The 18,879-nt window shown below is 34.0% G+C and overlaps 2 protein-coding genes across 3 annotated transcripts; both read right to left on the reverse strand.

The window, feature by feature from the left end:
* Positions 1-758: 758 nt before the first annotated feature.
* Positions 759-10,426, reverse strand: LOC11427424 (lysine-specific demethylase JMJ18). 2 transcript variants are annotated; one of them, XM_024773119.2, is made up of 12 exons: positions 10,323-10,426; positions 6,624-6,696; positions 5,632-5,703; positions 5,382-5,459; positions 4,778-5,290; positions 4,467-4,688; positions 3,825-3,986; positions 3,193-3,561; positions 1,982-3,044; positions 1,794-1,897; positions 1,457-1,654; positions 759-1,330 (listed from the first exon to the last, which is right to left on the reverse strand). In XM_024773119.2, exons 2-12 carry the CDS (start codon positions 6,663-6,665, stop codon positions 965-967), a joined length of 3,189 nt encoding a protein of 1,062 aa, XP_024628887.2. In that variant the 5' UTR covers positions 6,666-6,696; positions 10,323-10,426; the 3' UTR covers positions 759-964. The 2 variants fall into 2 exon arrangements, with proteins under 2 accessions (XP_024628887.2, XP_039684451.1); XM_039828517.1 differs by lacking the exon at positions 10,323-10,426 and adding an exon at positions 6,819-6,947.
* Positions 10,427-16,670: 6,244 nt separating this feature from the next.
* On the reverse strand, positions 16,671-17,707 carry LOC11436150 (CASP-like protein 1B1). The gene is made up of 3 exons (XM_003629963.4): positions 17,436-17,707; positions 17,148-17,271; positions 16,671-17,026 (listed from the first exon to the last, which is right to left on the reverse strand). The coding sequence occupies exons 1-3, from the start codon at positions 17,669-17,671 to the stop codon at positions 16,802-16,804; spliced, it is 585 nt and encodes a 194-aa protein (XP_003630011.2). The 5' UTR covers positions 17,672-17,707; the 3' UTR covers positions 16,671-16,801.
* Positions 17,708-18,879: the final 1,172 nt, after the last annotated feature.

Raw genomic sequence — 18,879 nt, forward strand, 5'->3', positions numbered from 1 at the left:
CTTTGCTTGCATATTTACTTTCAATTTTTATTTTTTTTACTTTTCATGCACTCTACTTTCAATGTTTTACGTTTCCTTGCACACAACCCTTTTTTCAAAACCTTACACTTCAAATTCATTGTACTTGTGAAATTCTTTTCATAAAAAACGTACACTTTGCAGCATTAAAATCACACAAAAAGGTCCCTTGTTTGGATATTCCAAGACGACATCGAAATTGTTAATTGTCATGACATATGTGAGAAACGGGATAACACAAAGATCGACTCGTTCCTTGGATGAACATGTTGGAATCTTACTTTTTAACTTAATAAGGGATATCCCGTTTAAACATTCTATTTGTTGCTGGTTGTTGGTAGGCGCACACTAGCCCCAAACATATCAAAATCCTTACGACAGAAGCATTATCGAATTGTTATTGTTATATGATCATATATCATGATATTTTTTTCACTTTTTTTAAATCTCAAATATATATTAAAACATAATTCACCTAGCCTTCCAAAACCATCCTCCCAAAGAGACCCTAAAAGTTCTTTGAAAGGTGCAAACTATGATTGTGAAATAAGTATGCAAAATATGATTATGAAATAAGTACATGACTGAATCCTTATTCTACTGGGATAGGTTTATGTTTATCCAATTTTTTTTTTTTTTTTTTTATAAATGAATTTCTAGCCTATAAAAAAAATATAAAGCAACCTTTGTTTTTAAACACAAATAATGAGGATGCAGATCAGATCACTAAAGATGAAAAGTGCAAAAACTAATAATCCGACCAACAGATGTATATAATTATAAGGAAAGTTGGACTGTATCAATGAAATTAGCACATACAATGGATCCAATGGCATCCATCTCAAGTAGCAGTATTTTGTCTCTGCAAGAATGGACACAACTAATGACTAAATTGAAATATGACCATTTATTTAGATTCCAATGTAATTGAGATCATATTCTTGTTTTATTCACAATCTTTCTGGATTTTCTCTATCAGCACTTTCAGCGCAGCTCTCCACTGAGTTAATTGTGCATCAGAACTGAATAACTGGCGCATTGCTCGTAACTCGTCAGGACTTCCCCTTTTCAGGAATCTTTCTAGAATCAACTTCATCTCTTCAAACGAATGATAACTTTCTCCTATGTCATCCTCCTCCAGCTTTATCAAATCGACACCAAAAAGTTTGGTCCTCGAGTCACCTAGAGAGCTATTACTTGAACCACAAGTTAACTTAGAGTCATCAATTGCTTTGCCTGAAGATCCAGAATTAACTTGTTTGTGATTCCAGTACTCTACACATTCTTGACTGGGATCTTGAGCTTCAATGGACTGAAACAGTTTATCATAGTGGATTAGAAACATCAAAACTTATAACATATACGTCTATGGTATTAATTTTAGGTGTAGCTAAAAACGGACACATTAACGTCTTACAGATTTGCGAGTTTGCATTACCTGAATAATGGACGGCGAAAGGAATCCAAACATTTTATGACCATTGATGTTGTGCAGTAGCTCCAAGGGAGGCATGTCTAGTTCACCGAGACTCTTGCACTTATTTATTTCATAGGTTAGTCTATCAATAACAGATTCCCAGCACTTATCTGCTGAGGTGTTTGTGAAAAGCTCGTTGGGGTGTTCTTCCAAAGTAACCTGGAATATATTTTTTATTGAATGAGAAAGAAATATACTTCAATCGCAAAACAAGTCAATGCAAATAACATATATCTAGTAACAGAAACATGTCAATATGATTTTGAGCTTAAAAAAGAAACAAGGTCAGGAATGATACCCTGAAAAAAGGGCCAAGAAATCCACCAGGAATGACTTCACAAACATAGTTACAGATGCTTGCTGGATCAAGAATGCTAAAGAACTTTACACGACTCTTGAATCCTTCATGATTTCACCAAAAGAAAAAGAAAAATAAAATTAAAAGAACAATCTAAGACCGGAAAAGATGTTTTACAGAAAGCATACCTTTTGGATATATTGCATGCTTACTGCACCAATGTTTTCTATACACAACAGATCCCAAACTAACAAGCACAACCGAAATACTAAACTTTTTCATTGGGGAGCTTTGGTTTGTCAAAGATATACTTGTATTGGAGGTGTCTAGAACTCCCGTTTCAAATGTACTATTGAGTTTCTGTCCTAAATCTGAGTGCATTTGCAGATTGACACCAAACAATTTATAACCATCAAGTGTACCGGAATTTCGAACATTAGTTGGACATGGTGAAGGTTCATTTTCCAAGACAGACATACCACCAGCACTAAGTTCTATGTTGTCTCGTTCTTTTCTGATCTCTGCACTAGTAACTTTTTCCGCATATGGAACACACTTATTGTGATGGATTTCGGCTATATTTAGCAAAGAATTTTCAGGTTTATCAGAGATATCACCAATATTCAAATACAAAGAACTTCCCTTATCCTCCTTAACTTTATTGTCCATGACCAACATAGTATCATTCATGTTGTCCATATCACCAGTCAGATCCACATAAGGTGTACGAGAAGTTTCATGATGAGCCTCTGAATGGACCAACTCTGAAGAAATGTGACTGTGAGGACTGCTAGGTAAATTTGAATTTAACCTCTCATAAGTTCCTGTACAAGAAGGCGATATTTTCCATTCTTTGTAATTCTCAGTTTTGCACATGACTCTCTCCATATCTTGTTCGTGCATGCAAGCATCCTCAACACTAGCAGAAACAACTCCAATGTTTCTAGTTTCCCACGCTTCTATTGCACGTGGTTCTCCTTCTAATGCTTCAACCAATGTACTTAGCTCATCTATTGTATAACGAACCAGAACAAATCTTTTATCCATTTCGCATGAGCAAAACAACTTGAAATGTCTAAGACATGAATAGTTGTCAGGAAAGCACTCGCAACCAACAGCAGAGAGGTGCAAGTCATAGAAGCAATAGTAACATTCCCTTTCCTCAACCGAATCGAAGTCATTGTCCATCTTCAGCATCTTTAAATGATTCGGAAGCCATTCAAGCCTCTCTTTTTCCATCATTATCCTTGTCTGTCAAAAGTAAGGATAATTACACAAAAATATAAACAAAAAAGGTAAATAAAATCAAATAATAAATACCATACAAAGTTTTACGGATTTTTCTAAATATATGAAAGGGGTTCTAATCAAAGAGGTGAGGGCACACAAAAATCATTACCTTAACTGCATTGGTAAGAACACCATCTTTCCCACAAGCATTTCTCCAATTTAAACATTTTAGATTTTCTTTTCCATTAAGAGTTGTCTCTGAAAGGCCATGTACAGCTTCCTTAGCAGATCCAAATAACAACTTATCATGGGACAAGGATGTCTTACGGCACTGTAGACTGTAAATCTCTGCAGCGTTCTGACCATGCATAAACCAATCATATGGAGCCACATTCACAGCCTCTGCACAATTGAAGCCACTGCTGAAGCCACAGTGGTATGCCCTTGGAAACGTGATAACAAATTCCCCAGAATGCTGGACAGTGCGATACACAGGAACCTCCTCGGACTTAAGTATTGAAGGAGAGAACTGAGTCACCTGTACAAAGATGCGATCATAACCACTACAATCAGAAGATATATAAAATAAGGAAAGACTTATCAAGATATATAAAATTTGAACATTACAAAATGTCATCGTGATTTTGGTTTCTTAATTAACTTTCATAAGTGAAACTGCCTACAAAATATACATTATGCATCAACTATGTCTCTTTGTTCATGAATTATGTACATGGAAACGATAAAGTGCACAAAAGAAACCAAAAAATAGCAGCAATGAGGAAAGTACAAGGATCATACCAACTCGTTGAGTAGATTTGGTTGCTCTTCAAACAAATCAGGCAAATGTTTCCTCATTGCATCTTCTATAGCTGAAGCATGACTCCCAGGTACACCATACCATACTTTTGGGTCACCCCAGTGCAGATAATTAAGTGAATAGAGGTGATGATCTTCAACATGCTGTTCCAAGGAGCAGGGAATGAGAACACGGTGTTAATTAGTCTTTATAGGAAAGTATAAAGATTTGAAACAAAAGTAATGCAAAGTTCAAGATATTTATTTCTTATGTTATATGTTAACATTCCAAACAAATCAACACAAGCAGTGAAACCTTAAATATTATGAGTGCTTACATACTGAGAATTCTATAATATTAGAAATCGTTTGATGTTTGCATTGGTAAAAGTCTCTCTCTAGTCTAAAGTAGTTCGAGCTATTTATTTTCTCCATTGACCTTTAATTAGATTATAATTTTTTATAAATGAGCAAGGTAGCAAGCCTTAAAATTGTCAATTTAGCTTTCTTGAAAAATAACATATAACTCTACAGGAAGACATGCAACTGAAAAGAAATAAAAATCAGTGATATTGTTTTTTACGCCATAAACTTTTCTTCATTCATATAAAAAAGACTAACAAAAAATTAATTCTCACTACATACCCAGCAAAATGAGGAAAAGCACATTCCAACATACAGCCATGGAACTAAAACCCCTGAGATGTCACTTCCTTCAAAACATAATGCAGAACCTGGAAGTCGCGCAAAGTTATTCAAATTCCAGCCAGACATAGCATACAAATCGGAATCACTCTCAGTTAAGGATGATGTCTTAGGAAAACCACTTCCAAGTGCTCCAGTTTCCAAGTCAGCTCCATAATACACCTACAAAAATCGAATAGTAATATATAAACTTTTTTCCTTAAACATGTTACATTGAAAACCAACAAACAATGTTGTCAATACAATATTACCTCGACCTCATCGGTCGGTTTCTCTATTATTCGCCAGTATTCACCTTCAATATCCTCCAAAGACGGTTGTCGTCTCTCATGGAGATTATTATCGCTACCTTTACCATCTTTGGCATCACTCAACCCAAAGTAGCAATCTTTAAAAGAATTTCCATATTGCTGAAATTCTTTAAGTGTGAAGTCTGGCCCTGATTGGAATCCAAACGTATCATCAGATTCGGAAGTAGCATTAGCTTCAGAACATGAATTTCCAGTTCTCCTATTACATGTTCCCATCTTTGACTGCTTTCCACGTCTTCGTTTCCTTCCCCTACTTTTCTTTCTCATCGGCTCCCGGTTCTGAAGCAAATCAACTTGCTGAATACGGGTCGGAAATTTAGCATTTTCCCATATCTCTTTCTCCTTAAGAGGGCAAGGTGGAGACCAGCAAGCTGGAGGGACAATTTTACATATGCCATACGGTTCAGCTAAGGGACGTATCTTAGCTAGGTAACCAAGCGTGTCTTCAAACTCCTAATGAGAAGAGTAAAATTAAAACCGATTCACAGAACAATGTTACCACCGCCAAAATCTATATTACATGATAGTGATAATTAAGAGGTACCTCAAACGTTGGATAAAACACAGGTGTTTCACCGATTATAGGCCGACATGCTTCGACTGGATCCCATCTGGATGATATCTGCGGCATGGCAACAGTATATATAACCATGTTACTTTCAATTTCAAAATCTTTTTCATTTGAATATCTAAACATATATTTATAGGAAAAATGTTTGAAAAACATAATTTAGTTAATGACTTCAATGAGTATAACAAGACACGTGCTCAACACGGTAGAACATAGTAAATACCTTTTTGTGTTGTGGATTGATGGAAGATTCAAGTGTATTTTCCATGTTTGTTTCGTGCCTAAAAGGATTATCCTGCAAAATGTCACGCACAAGAATGCTAATTTGCCAACTGAATGAAAAAATAGACATGAGATAAGCATTAAATCTACTAGAGTATGTCATTAATGTTACTACAGCTCAAGCAACAAAAGGATGCATGATACAAACACTGTAATAGCTTAAATTCAAAGAGATTGAAATGTAAATGGTTAGAAGTGGGAATGCTCTAAAATACACTCAACAACAAGTTGCCAACTTTTGGAGTTTCTAGTATATACAAAATGGTGATGCAATCATGAACTTAGGGCATCTAAAATTCTACCGGTTACATGACTTAAGTGCCCTTTATGTTAGAGAAATAAGGAGTTATAGTTAGTTAGTTGGTTAGAGAGTTGGGATAACTAGAGAAACTAGACGTGTTGCCAATGAGTAATAAGAGGGTTAAGATGGGCAGAATTAGGGTTGTTTATCGCGGATCGCAAAAAAAAATGGTACAAAAATGAGATGATCAAAGAATTAGGCCATACCAATGCCAAACATAGGCTATTCCAAAAACCAAAACAAAGGCAATACTAATCACCACCACCTAGGTCAGAAATTTTAGATCTTTTCAAACCTCAAGAAAGAAGAAAAATTATAAACCATTATATGCCTACAAAAAATCATAAATTCAGCACAATAGCTAACCCAAAAATATGACACATCACTCAACAATAGCTCTTCCAATAGAAAACACAATCAAAGTGTCTTAAGCAAGAATGAAAAAAGACAAAATAAAATATGCACGATAGTAACAATAAATTTTCAATTCCATCAAAACATTGATAAGATCTGAAAATTTGATGTGTGATCAATTAAAAACAAAGTAAACAAATAACACTCTAGAAACACAGATTCATAAAACATGGTTTAAGGTTTAACAGTGATAACCAAGTACAAAAAAAAAAAACAACCTCTTTGACGTGATAATATGCATCCAATTTCAACTGTTTCATTCAATGCAAAAATTGAGCAAGTTATTGTTCCCTGAAACACAAACAAAGACAATTGTAACTAACATCATCATTAGTCCTATTAAATAATCCACAAAACAAACCTTAAAAAGTGCTAAAAACCAAAAAGCAAACATATGCAAAACAAGAACGTACACAATGCAGCAAAGCTCTTGGAGAGTAGAGTGCTGTTTTTCACGTTCTGAATTTTCACACAGCAATTGCGTACAAATAAAATCAAAACCGAAAGACAAATTGAATTGCATGTATATAATATATTGATATTATATCTACCTGTGTATGTACCTGTGCATGTATACCCATCAATGTGTCAAACCCAATAACAAATTGTGTAAATTGCAAAAAGAGTATAATCTTACAAATCTTGGACTCTAAATGCCAAAATCAATTAGTTATAGAGAGTATTTATAATATAAATATGGAAACAAAAAATATATATATATAATGGCCTTGGCCAAAAAGTGCAATATATTTTGACAGGTGGAACAGGAAACAGAATTAAATTAATAATTCATTGAAAATAATGATAAGGATACGAGGTGGCAGGTGAAAAAAAATAACTGTGTAAAAGATTTGATGAAAAAAAAAAAGGACTGCAAAGATATGTTTTTTTTTTTTTTGGTCAAGTAGCCTAGTGGCTAGAGCTCACATAATTTAATTGTGGAGATGTGGAGTGTTGGGGTTCGAACCCCGACTCCTGCATATAATATACAATATCCCTACCAACTGAGTTAAACTCACGGGGATCTGCAAAGATATGTTTTATTATAAGAGAACTGACACATAAAAAAAAATGGTCTTGGAGAAAGCGGCTCAGAGCAACTTCAGTGGCGCTGAAACATTTGCTTCGTCTGCTAGTTTAGAGTGCCCAAAGCATAACGATATTTTGCGGGCATAACGTGAAACAAAGTTTTAAATTTATTTCCTCTAAAAATAAGGTTTTAAATTTATTTATGTTTTATGTTGTTTTCTTTTCTTTTAAGGTTTTGTTTTCTTTATGAATTTTGTGACATATAATAATTTTGAAAGAGATTAATCGTCTATCTTTATTAATAATTTAATAAAAAAGGATAATTTTCTTTATTAAGAATAACTTTTATTAACTTGACTAACTTTTGAAACATTAAAAGTTAAAATATTAGATATATTTTACCAAAAATAAATAAATAAATCCTATGTTCGATATTATTATATCTCTATTATAATTGGAAATAATTTTTGATTAAATTACTTTTTACAAACTTTATTTTTTCTATCAGTAGTCTACTGTCCAGAATTCACTTTATAAGGTGAATAAATGGGGTATTTCGAATTCGAACTCCAACCTCTACATGTAATAATTTATTGTCTCTGATAACTGAGTTATGCTCACGGAGGCTTTTACAAACTTTATTTATTTTTATTCGGATTATAAATAAATTTCAATAACTAGTAATAACATTTTTTTTTAAAGAAATAACTAGTAATAACATATTAACAATCTCTTGTAAAAAAAATCATATTAACAATCTGGTTGGAGTGTGGCCGGTCGGGTTAAGATTGGCGCAACAAATAATTCACGTGGTTTTGACTCAAATACAATGATGATAGAAGCTTTGTTAGTGTATCTTATGATCTATTTTATTGTATTGGTCCTTTGAGGGGTTAATGTCTTTCTAGTACTTTTTTCCTGAGCACAACTAATGCTTATACTGTTGTTAATATTAATCTTTTAACCTTTCAGAAAAAACATGGGTAATAAGTGTTGATAGCTTCTTTGCCCAAAAAACAAAGTTTTGATAGCTTCTATTGAACAAAAGGTATTCATAGCTGCATATAAAAAAATTGAGAATAAATTATGTAGCTGGAAAAGTAGCTCTTGAAAATAAATTCAGTTACACTCTGCAGTTACACTTCAAAAGGTTTTCAGTTTATTGTATAAACACTATTATGCACTTAACATATGACAAGTTATTCCATGTAAGAATAGTAATTAATATGAATGAACATTATTAATCAAAAATGAAATTATTTGAGGCATGTTTTACCAATTTACAAAATTTGAATGATTAACTTTATCAACCATCACAATTTCAATTATCAAAATACATATTTATTTATTTTTATAGGGGAAAAATACAATTTACTTATTTATAATTTTAAACATTAATCCCCGTGAGTTTAGCTCAGTTGGTAGGGATATTGTATATTATATGCTGGGGCCAGGGTTCGAACCCCGAATACCTTATTTCTCCACAATTAAATTGTGTGAGCTCTAGTTACTAGGCTACTTGATCAAGAAAAGAAAAAAAAATTAAACACTAACACATTAATAAAGTTTATAGTTTACGGTTAATAATTCTCTAAATTTTATGTAATTATATTGAAATTTCAACTTGACCAAAGTATTTTAATTAAGTCAAGTAGGCCTCAATAAAATTGTCTTGGATGATAAAAGGAAAATAATTTTGGACACAAAGATGAAAAAAGGAAATGAAAAGTAAGAAAATAGATAGAAAAGAGACTTGACTACTTGAGGTATGAGAAACTAAAGACAAAACTATATTATTAATTTGTATTTTTTAATGAAGATGAGATTGGAATAAATAAAAGATAAAACAATTGCTTCCCCCGTTAAATTTGATATAAAAATAAATGAAAAGATATGGTTGTAGAGGATTAAGACAAAAATACCCTTACATTGATTAAAAAAAAAGTAGTAATTAATATCACTTCATTGATCGCTACTTTTTTACGGTTCATTTACAAGAGAGATAAACACAGATGATAGATTAGTAGAATTCACTTTAATAAGTGGACATCTTAAGAGTCTCATTAATCTTTTATGTGTGTCTATATCTCTAAAAAAATTGACGGTAAATGGAGGATAAATAAACAGAGAAAATATAAACTCCTACATCAAATATTCATTGTTCTCCTAGGGATTCACGAAACTTCTCTAATTTTGGAAAAGAAGAATTTAATGCTTTCTCTATTTGGACTCCAAATGTGTTCAACAAGAGGTTTGAATTACTTAATTAAACTATCACATGAGATAGATTAAAGTAAAGAGTTGGGGATAATGTGAGTTTCAAAATATGGTGAAGATGATCTCACGAAATTGAGAAAGATTCTTATTTTAGTGAGAAAGAAATTTCAAGGATTTGAAAGCCCAATTCGGTCATAAAAATGGCATGCTTGTCATTTTTTACACGTTCTCTTCACACACGATTTTTCGCATGATAGACCAGAAGTTGAGACTCATCTCTAACTTTTTTCTTCTCTATTTTCTTTGTTGAACCAAATAAGGAAGGAAATAAAAACACTTCTTTCCCTATCATTTTCACCTTTTACACTCTCTTCTATTTCTCTCTTTAATTTATTGAGATAAATAAATAAATAAAATCTCTTTTGTTAACGGATTTTAGTATCTCATTTTCACTTCTCATATACTCTCTCATTTTATTTTCATTGTCATAAAAAAATTGGACCCATCAACTCGACATGTTTGTACTTTGATAAACAATTGTAGAATAAAAAATGTTTTGACCTTTTTCATGTTTAAGCCATTCAAGATCCACATGAGAATTAAATATCTATGAATATGATGACTTTTTTGAAGACAAAAAATATTGAAGTTAATAAAAAAAAATAGCATACCTTTTTACTCTCGTATTTTTCCACGACGATCTCTCTTTATCTGCAAATCTCACAAGCGACGATGGTCACCGTGACAATAGATATTTCTACAAGTTTAAGAACATAATCATATTAGATGATAATAAAATAAAATTCGAACATATATCTACGATCACTCATCACTGAAATGGTGAGATCTACTTGCATGAACTAAATTTGTAAAACAAGTTTTAGAGCAACATAATTTTAAGTGAGAGCGAGAGGAAACAAACCTTAGATGAATTATATGAAATTTTAGGATATTATGTGATTTTCTTACTCTCTTGACTTTCTTATAACTTTTATGAGCTTAAATAAGGGATAGATATGTCCCTCTAACAATTAATGAGCCTTTTTGAAAAGTGAATAAAAAGGTTTTAAACGGGAAAACTATATACAAGAAAGAAAAAAATAGTCCATCCATTTGAGACCCAACACTTCATGAAACAATATAAAAAATAGTTCATCCATATGTCATTGTGATACAAGCCCACGGCAAAAGTTGTCATCCGGGCTTTAAATGAGATATAAATGATACTTCCTCCGTCCCGCAATAAATGACCTATTTGAAAATTTGCAATTTTGACCTAGCTTACTTTGACCATATTTTTCTACTAATATACATAGATAAATAATATCATATAAGATATCATTAGATTCGTCTCGATGAGTATTTTCAAAATATCAAATTTCCATGATTTTTTCTAACATATTATTCAAGATATTTAAGCTCAAAATTATGCATTGAAATACGTAATGGAGTCAACTGTGTCATTTATTAAGGGACGGAGGGAGTCACCTCCACCCTGAATTTAATAGGAAAAATCAATTTAGACTACAAGAAATTTGATTATTACTGACGGAAATAAACCCTCAATAATGCACAAAATCTGTCAGTAATGGATATTACTGAGGGATTGATGTCCCTCTGTAATACTGGCGTCAGTAATGTTACTGACGGAATTTTCTCTCGGTAATACTGACATAGCATTACTTAGGAATTATTTCCTCAGTAATTACTGACAGAACAATCCACCAGTAATTACTGTCAAAATAATCCGCGAGTAATCTATGTGAGATTCGTCACAAATATGATTATTTATTATTTTATTTTTTGTGATCTATTTTTTTATTATCACTTTTGTTGTCATATATTTATTTATTATCAATTTTATTATTATATTGAAGTATTAAAACACAATTAAAACATCACACAACACAGCATCATCCTTCAAAATGGAAAAATCGAGCATCATCGCCATCAACATTCACCACCAAAGAATCCAGATTTTTCTCTCAAACCACTCAATCCCACGCTTCCACTCTCAAACCTGCTACATCATATATCTTTCCATCCATATTCAGAAAAAGAAAAAGAAATTAAGATTGTAGAGGCCAAAAAATTCTCACGCAAAATAATAATAAGAAACATCAGTTACATTTTATTTGAAGAGCATGAAGAGAAAGAGTAAATTGTTAAAGAAATGAACTGCAAATTGAAGATTTTTCCAAGATCCCATCAAATCCCATCACTCTTCAAATCTAACCATGGGATTCAACAACATGAGATTGATGACATTTTCGTTCATATATACTATGAGAAAGCCACTTTGAGAAAGAGAAAGGAAAATCATTTGTTTGTTTTCTGTTCAGCTTCAGGTTTCTTGGTCCACCTTTGGAATCGGTAGCAGCTACAACTATATGTTTGGGTATGATTTTGAGAAGATGAGCAATATCTGGATTGAAAGTGAGCATAGATCTGAATGAGTTAGGATGGTATTGAGATTCAGATTTTGGAATTGATGGTGAGGATTGAATGATGAGATGGAAAAAAGATATAGAGCTAGAAACGTGGGGAAGAAAGGCATGGAAAGAGGAAGAGGTTGTTGGGGTTAATAGAGAGATTTAAGATATGGGGAAGAGTGTAAGGTGTGTGATTTGGAAGAGAAAAGAACCGTAAGAAAGGGCTGGAAGAGAGATAAGATTGTAAGAAAGGGGTACTGACGGAAATAAGGGGTACCATAACATTATTGGCGGATTTAAATCCGTCGCTAATTCAATGTCATATGCATCATCATTATTGGCGAAAAAAATCCGTCAGTAATCTAGGGTAGATTGATCATTAATAGTACTGGCGGATTTATATCTGTCAATAACGTAATTTTCCAAATTATTGTGTGATTATTCCGTCAATAATGTTATTGAGGGCTTTTTCTACGTTACTGAGGGTTTATACCGCCAGTAATTACTGAAGGCCTAAATCCCCCAGTAATGCAATCTTGAATTCCTTGATAATTAGGGGAATTCTTGTAGTGTTAACTGAGGATGGATGCGGGTGCGAGGAAAACATGATTTTTTAGTGCGAGGGCTGGTGCGGGTCCGACGAATGCTTATATCGGTCCCGTCCCATTTATTAGCCTCGTCCTATTGGCATGCTTGTAGGAGGAACATGGCCTTGTTTGGCATTATCCAGAAATGTTAGTATGAAAATAAGAATTCTTATAGTGGATTCATTTAATTATTTTATCTTTTGAAATTTCAATCAATCGTTCTGTCAACAAACACCTACGATCTAGACCAACACCAAGAGTGTTTATTAAAACAAAAATTAAACAAAAGAAACAAAAATGAGCTCTTAGGACTTTCTTTTTACCTAAGGGTGTGCTTTTATCTCGTAGGATCTACAGAGCTGCCCATTTTCTTGATCTCTTTACGCCTCCACTTGTGAAGAGATATCATTTATGACTTAGCTTCCAAGCATTCTACTTCGGTGAGGTTGAGTGAAACCATCAAAAATTTCATTGCAAACTCTATATCCACCCGGATATTAGCCACAATGATGTTCAGCACATGGTACTTTATTTTAAGATATGTTGTGGAAGGTATCACACATAGTCTACCAATTGTAGATCTCCCGACGAGACATTTGCAAATAGATTTACATTCCACCACTAGGAAGTGGATCTTGATGGTTTTTCACCAAATGTTGCTATGAGTTCTGAGCATCCCCATGGCAGGGTGGTTGCCTCTTTAAACCCCTAGAGGTCGGATCCCACATAATGTGTGAGATTTTTAATAAATAACTGTAATTTTTTGAACGGGTCAACATATAATACATCACATGTGTTACACTTGTCGTCTAGGACCCTTCTGACCTCAGAGTTATCTATCATACTCGGACTAGAATGCGAGATGTAATGGTTTGAAATTATGCAAGGTAACTCCTCGTCATGAAATGCTAGTGGAGGTTATCTAGCATGTCCCTTAAATAGGTTAATCTAGAGGATGACCCTCAAACACTTTAGTGCATGGAGTTTTCTCTTTATTGAAATGACGATGGAATTCTGACCTAATAGATGTCCCTCGTTGATGATCATGGTCGAGCCAAACTACCAAAAATATGAAGGTCAGGAGTTGCTCCCTCCTCTCATGTGATCACTGTCATGGCGAGGAGGTGAATTGTTGTTTTGGCACCTTTGCGTTGTTCGAAGTGATGGTGGGACAAATGTCCACATTTATATGGTGTCACAAATCTCCTTTCTTCAACTGTTCATTCTTTATCATTATTTTTGTGCTTATGAGGGTGAATGTTGTGTCGAGAGGGACTATAAAGTTTGCGGTTTTTAGAGGCGTCGTCATCATAGAAAGATTTCTTCGTCTCTTGTTATATTTGGTGTGATGATGACATGAGAGTTTGCAGGTTTTCCACCCTAGCCAATTGTTGGTTTTGCTCATCGAGCATATGCAATTGTTGCTGTATCAGTTGATACAAATCTGCGAAACGATCTCCGGTGCTAATTTGTGTGTAGTCGTTGATCTCTTCCATGGATAGATCTTCACATGGATTGGGTGTATCAATAGGTAGTTGGCATACTCCCCTCTGTTGGTTTGGATGTTTGTCTGGGATCATCGTAGAAATGATCACTAGTGATGAAGAAAAGACAAGCACTCATGTTTTGCGTGATGATGAAGATTCTCTCATTGCAATACATGTCAGCGTCTGATATCGTGAAGATGCTTTGGTTTTGGTACCAATTCCAACTGTTGTTTGCAGTAGTCAGAGGTAAAGAGGATTTGAGGAAAGAGGTTGCGAAAACTTCATTCCCATATGCAACATCACTATTTGTGTGGGAGAATAGAAGAGTCGACTGGAGTGGGTGCGCGATGCAGCTTTTATGGTGGCTCATAGTGGATGATGATTGTCCTTCATCAATGTGAGGGGTGCACCTGCAAAGACATTTCAACGCTCAAGTCAATGAAGTCTCAATGCTTTGAGGTGATTTCTCATAATGAGAATGTGTACCTGATATCAGTGTGGACTATCATGGCGATGGTCAGACGATCAGATGATCATACGAGGGACTCAAATTTGCTTTAAGCATAATATTTGCTGCATCGTGGCTCTTCGTCGGTGTAGGTGATTTGTAGCTATGGATGGATGTCTTATGGATCATGAGGATTGGGCATTGGCCCGGTCTAGACCAGACAGACTAATTATAGAATATTACTTTTCCCACCCTGTTGCCTTCTCGCGCGCCCTGCAAAATTTCCAAAAATACCCATGGTCTGGATTATATAATCCGGACCAGATTGTTTGTGATTTCAAGGGTCTCTGTTGACCGTTATATGAACCCCACACAAGCTGCAATGTTATTGTAGGGTTCATATGAACGGTCAACAATGACCATGACACCACCGACACCCCTAAAAAACTAAACATTTGAAGAAAATGGAAGAAAAGAGGTGAAGTGAAGAATGAAGGTATTTGTTGAAGATGAAAGCTTATTTATAGCCTAAAACAAGTCCCATGTCATTAATACAGTCAATAAAAACGTGTTAGTGGTTGTAACCGTCTAAACCCACATTAATGGCTCTCTTTCAAAAGAATCCAATGTTGAAGCTTTCCGTATTTTACATTCCGGAATGTCCTTAGCCCTACAGGAAGTGCCAACTTTTCCCTCGTTCACCATTATCGCATTAATCCGGAAAATATATTTCGGAAAACAGATTCCATAATGCATCAGTCATGGCCGTTGGTCTGCACCACACGGTTTTGTCGATAGTCAAGTCAAATAAATGCGTTTTACCACATTTTTTGACTGCATTTATGGCATCCCAACCGTTTTTGACCCACCTCTCCCTATAAATAGCCTTCCAAACCCCACCATTTCTCACACCATCCTCTCCCAGCCTCCCCTCCTCTTCTTCCTTCTACAATCATGGTTTTCCATCGTTGACCTTTCATAGATAAGGGCCTCGTTGAAAACTTTCAGGGTTTGTATGAACGGTCAATGAGGATGGAACTGCGTTACAACGAAGTGCGGTTCATCTGAAGGTCATGTGGTTCTTAGTTTGGCTTGTCTAGGCGTAAGTTTGAGCACCCCCCACCTCCCTCAAGGGCATTGTTTTCTTCTTCCCGCCCTCCTCTTCCCTCCTCCTCCGGTTTTCCTCCAATAGGGAACCTACTGCTATGTCCTATCACATAGCAGTGGTTAGGATCTTAGGAGATTATAATTAGGCTCTTAGGAGATTAGAAATAGATTTAGGATCTGATGTAATAAGGTTAAAAAACTTGAAAATTATTGTAATGTATTGTTCATATATTAATAAAATGAGTTATTTTTATGTTTGTGTCTTTTTATTTCTATTTTTTATTTTATTCGATGGTTCGAGAGTAAAATATTATTCGCATCCATCTTCGGCCTTGTGTTAGAAATGTCCCGCGTGACTGAGTTTCTGAAACTTTCAAATCCAATCGAAGCATATCTATATGTAAATGGATTTGTATGTATAGCCACTTTAGTCGTGCTCGTTGTTTCTCTAAAGTATCTTTTTTCTGGGAACATGGTCAACCATAAATTATTATTTTCGCTATTCTTCATCCACCGATCAGAAAATTATCCAGTTTTCCATTCTCATATGAGGCCGGCGCTTTTTATTTTACGAATTGTAAAGCTTAAAATTGCAAAAGTTCTGGTAAAACATTATTCTGGATTTTCAAATCCGAAAACATCTGCAAAATTCTAACAATATAATCCGGAAAACGAAATCCGGACCAGAGGTAAAATTGGAAAAAATAGGGTGCGCGAGGAAAAGCACAGGGTAGGATTAGTAAATCTCCTAATTATATCCAGATTTTTTAATTTTAGAAGCATACATAATTTTGCATCGAAACTTTAAAAAAAGTAATTTTGTGCACTTCTTTCTTTTTAGGCCAATGATATCATGTACTATTTATTTTATAATATTGTGCCGGGAATGTTTCTAATATTGCACCTCAGGGAAAGAAAAAATTCCAATTTTAATATAATGATAAACCAAAACCAGACCTTTTTTTTTTTTTTTTTTATAAACTCCAACAAGTAGATATAATAATTAAAATAGGATGACCGGGCAAGAAAATAAATATATGTGTACACAATGATGTATTATTAGCATCAAGGAACTGCAATAATAGTGTGTTAATTGCGATTGAGTTTGAGGAGCTTGTTGATGGACATCACTGTAATAATGAGTAGGAGAATGAGCCCAATGAAAGAGGCTATTAAGGAACCACCACCTCTATTGCAATAGGACTCAAATTTGTCACATATTTTATTCCATTTTGCATGTGAATTACCATTCCTTCCTAATTCTGACATAGCTGTTGCTGCACCATCTCCACTTGATGCTAGAGCCAAAGCCATCTAATTCACCCAATTAATCAAAAAAATATAATCAATCAGTTCTCATATGTTAGTAATTTTAATTTAAATGATCAATTAGAGGTGAGGAGCACTACTAAAAAATGTATCATTTATTTTGTACCGTGTCAAATACTGCAATCAGTGCAAGTTGGAGTCCTTTGTTATGAAATTTGGGTCCTAATATATACATTGCTATCATCACCAAATTATGAAGACTGACAATTCCATTGGCTACCACAAAGTACCTGTATTCTCACCACAAATTACATAATATGGTGAAAATTAAATGTCAAGTAATATTATTATCACTATTAAGTTAATTTTTCAATGAAAATGTTTAAATACAGAAAATAAAATAAAAAATGTAAGTGTTAGAAAGGTTTAAATTAGAGAGATTTTATGGACTAACACAAAAGCTGGAGTATGCTGAAACTTGGCAGTAAGAGGAACTGTTATTGGGGTGCTACCAATGGTAGCAACTACAAAGGTTTTGGTTTGTTTGTTGAGTGACATAACAAGTGTAGCTGATACAGTGGCCAAAAATGCTACCACCCTAAGGGACAAAAGGATCCAATCCTTCTTTGGTTTGGTCTCAGGAACATCATTGAAACCAGACTCAATTTTTTCTTCATTTCCTGAGGCCATTGTGATAGTTTATAGTTATTGGAGTTTGAAAATGTTGTGTACAAATGGCTTGAAGGATGAGTTATTATAGATGGAAGACAGAAAAAATTGATGAACCATATCGGTTGTTAAGTCTAAGAAGCTAACTGTAGATTCTGTCTGTAAATTCAGCAGGTTGTCTAACCAACTAAACTGTCGGTTGTTATCCACTGGTGAGAAATATGTGAGGACTTGTGTAACTCGGTCACAACATTGATATAAAATTATTTTTTACTTTCATCAATTCTACAAAGTAATCGGTATTTAATGTATACTTGTAAAAGATTTTTACACCGTCAATCAATTACAACCATTCAATTATAAAAATTGTTTGACTTTAATCATAGTTACTTTTAGAAAAAACACATATGAATGATTTTGATTTATTGATGAGAGCAGTGCTATACATCCTGAGAGTTTATCTAATGAAATGCTCGCAAATTACTTTTTAGCCAATTACAATCGTGTTTGTTCGAAAAACATGGGGTTATTAAACGATTAGTCAAACTCATTGTGATGTGCGAACTTTTAATTATGATGGTGTTGGAGGTTGAGAGAGAGAAGAATAATTTGTGGCTTAATGTTTTGATCAGGAAAAACAAATAAAAATGGGTGTTGGTTAATTTTTGAGTAGTGATATTTGAACAACCATTTCATACAATTTTTCGTGACAACTTCTTTTTTCTCTCTTTTCATTGGTTAAAAACAATGGAGAGAGAAAAAGGAAAAGAGATAATAAGAGAATAATATGAGTATGAGATAAAGTTGTCAAAAAGTTGTCACAACAAATATCATTTCTCAATTTTTTTGTTTTGTTTTGAGGGAATGTGTTGGTTAATGATGGTGTGGTTGGGTGTTCAGACATAGATTCAATGTAATGGAGAGATATTCATAGGATTGGAGATGAGTTTCATACTACCAAGTAAGTTGGTTCTCAAAACCTTTTTTTTTTTTTTTTTTGTTTCTCAAAACTTCAAGAAAATTGATTGGTAATTCAAGGGAATCACTTAAGAAGACTTTATAGTCGACAAAGTGAAAAAAATGTTTGTATATTGTGTTGAATGATGTAGATGGGTTATCTATGGTGGAGGTGGATGCATAAGTTGTTTCAATGGGAGGATGATTTAGTTGTGGAGTGTTTGTATGATTGATATGCAGACTTAGATAAATATTTATGATGGTAAATTCTT

Source organism: Medicago truncatula, chromosome 8 (assembly GCF_003473485.1).
Source record: "Medicago truncatula cultivar Jemalong A17 chromosome 8, MtrunA17r5.0-ANR, whole genome shotgun sequence".
Lineage (NCBI taxonomy): Eukaryota > Viridiplantae > Streptophyta > Magnoliopsida > Fabales > Fabaceae > Medicago > Medicago truncatula.

What these genes read in the sequence shown, in the direction of transcription:
- LOC11427424 (XM_024773119.2), bottom strand. Translation starts at nt 6,665, where the DNA reads ATGAAACAGTTGAAATTGGATGCATATTATCACGTCAAAGAG. An exon ending in GCATGCAATATATCCAAAAG is followed by an intron (nt 1,898 to 1,981) that starts GTATGCTTTCTG and finishes GAAATCATGAAG; the next exon opens with GATTCAAGAGTCGTGTAAAG. An exon ending in TTTCGCCGTCCATTATTCAG is followed by an intron (nt 1,331 to 1,456) that starts GTAATGCAAACT and finishes AAACTGTTTCAG; the next exon opens with TCCATTGAAGCTCAAGATCC.
- LOC11436150 (XM_003629963.4), bottom strand. Translation starts at nt 17,671, where the DNA reads ATGGCCTCAGGAAATGAAGAAAAAATTGAGTCTGGTTTCAATGATGTT. An exon ending in CAGCATACTCCAGCTTTTGT is followed by an intron (nt 17,272 to 17,435) that starts GTTAGTCCATAA and finishes GTGAGAATACAG; the next exon opens with GTACTTTGTGGTAGCCAATG. An exon ending in TGATTGCAGTATTTGACACG is followed by an intron (nt 17,027 to 17,147) that starts GTACAAAATAAA and finishes TGGGTGAATTAG; the next exon opens with ATGGCTTTGGCTCTAGCATC.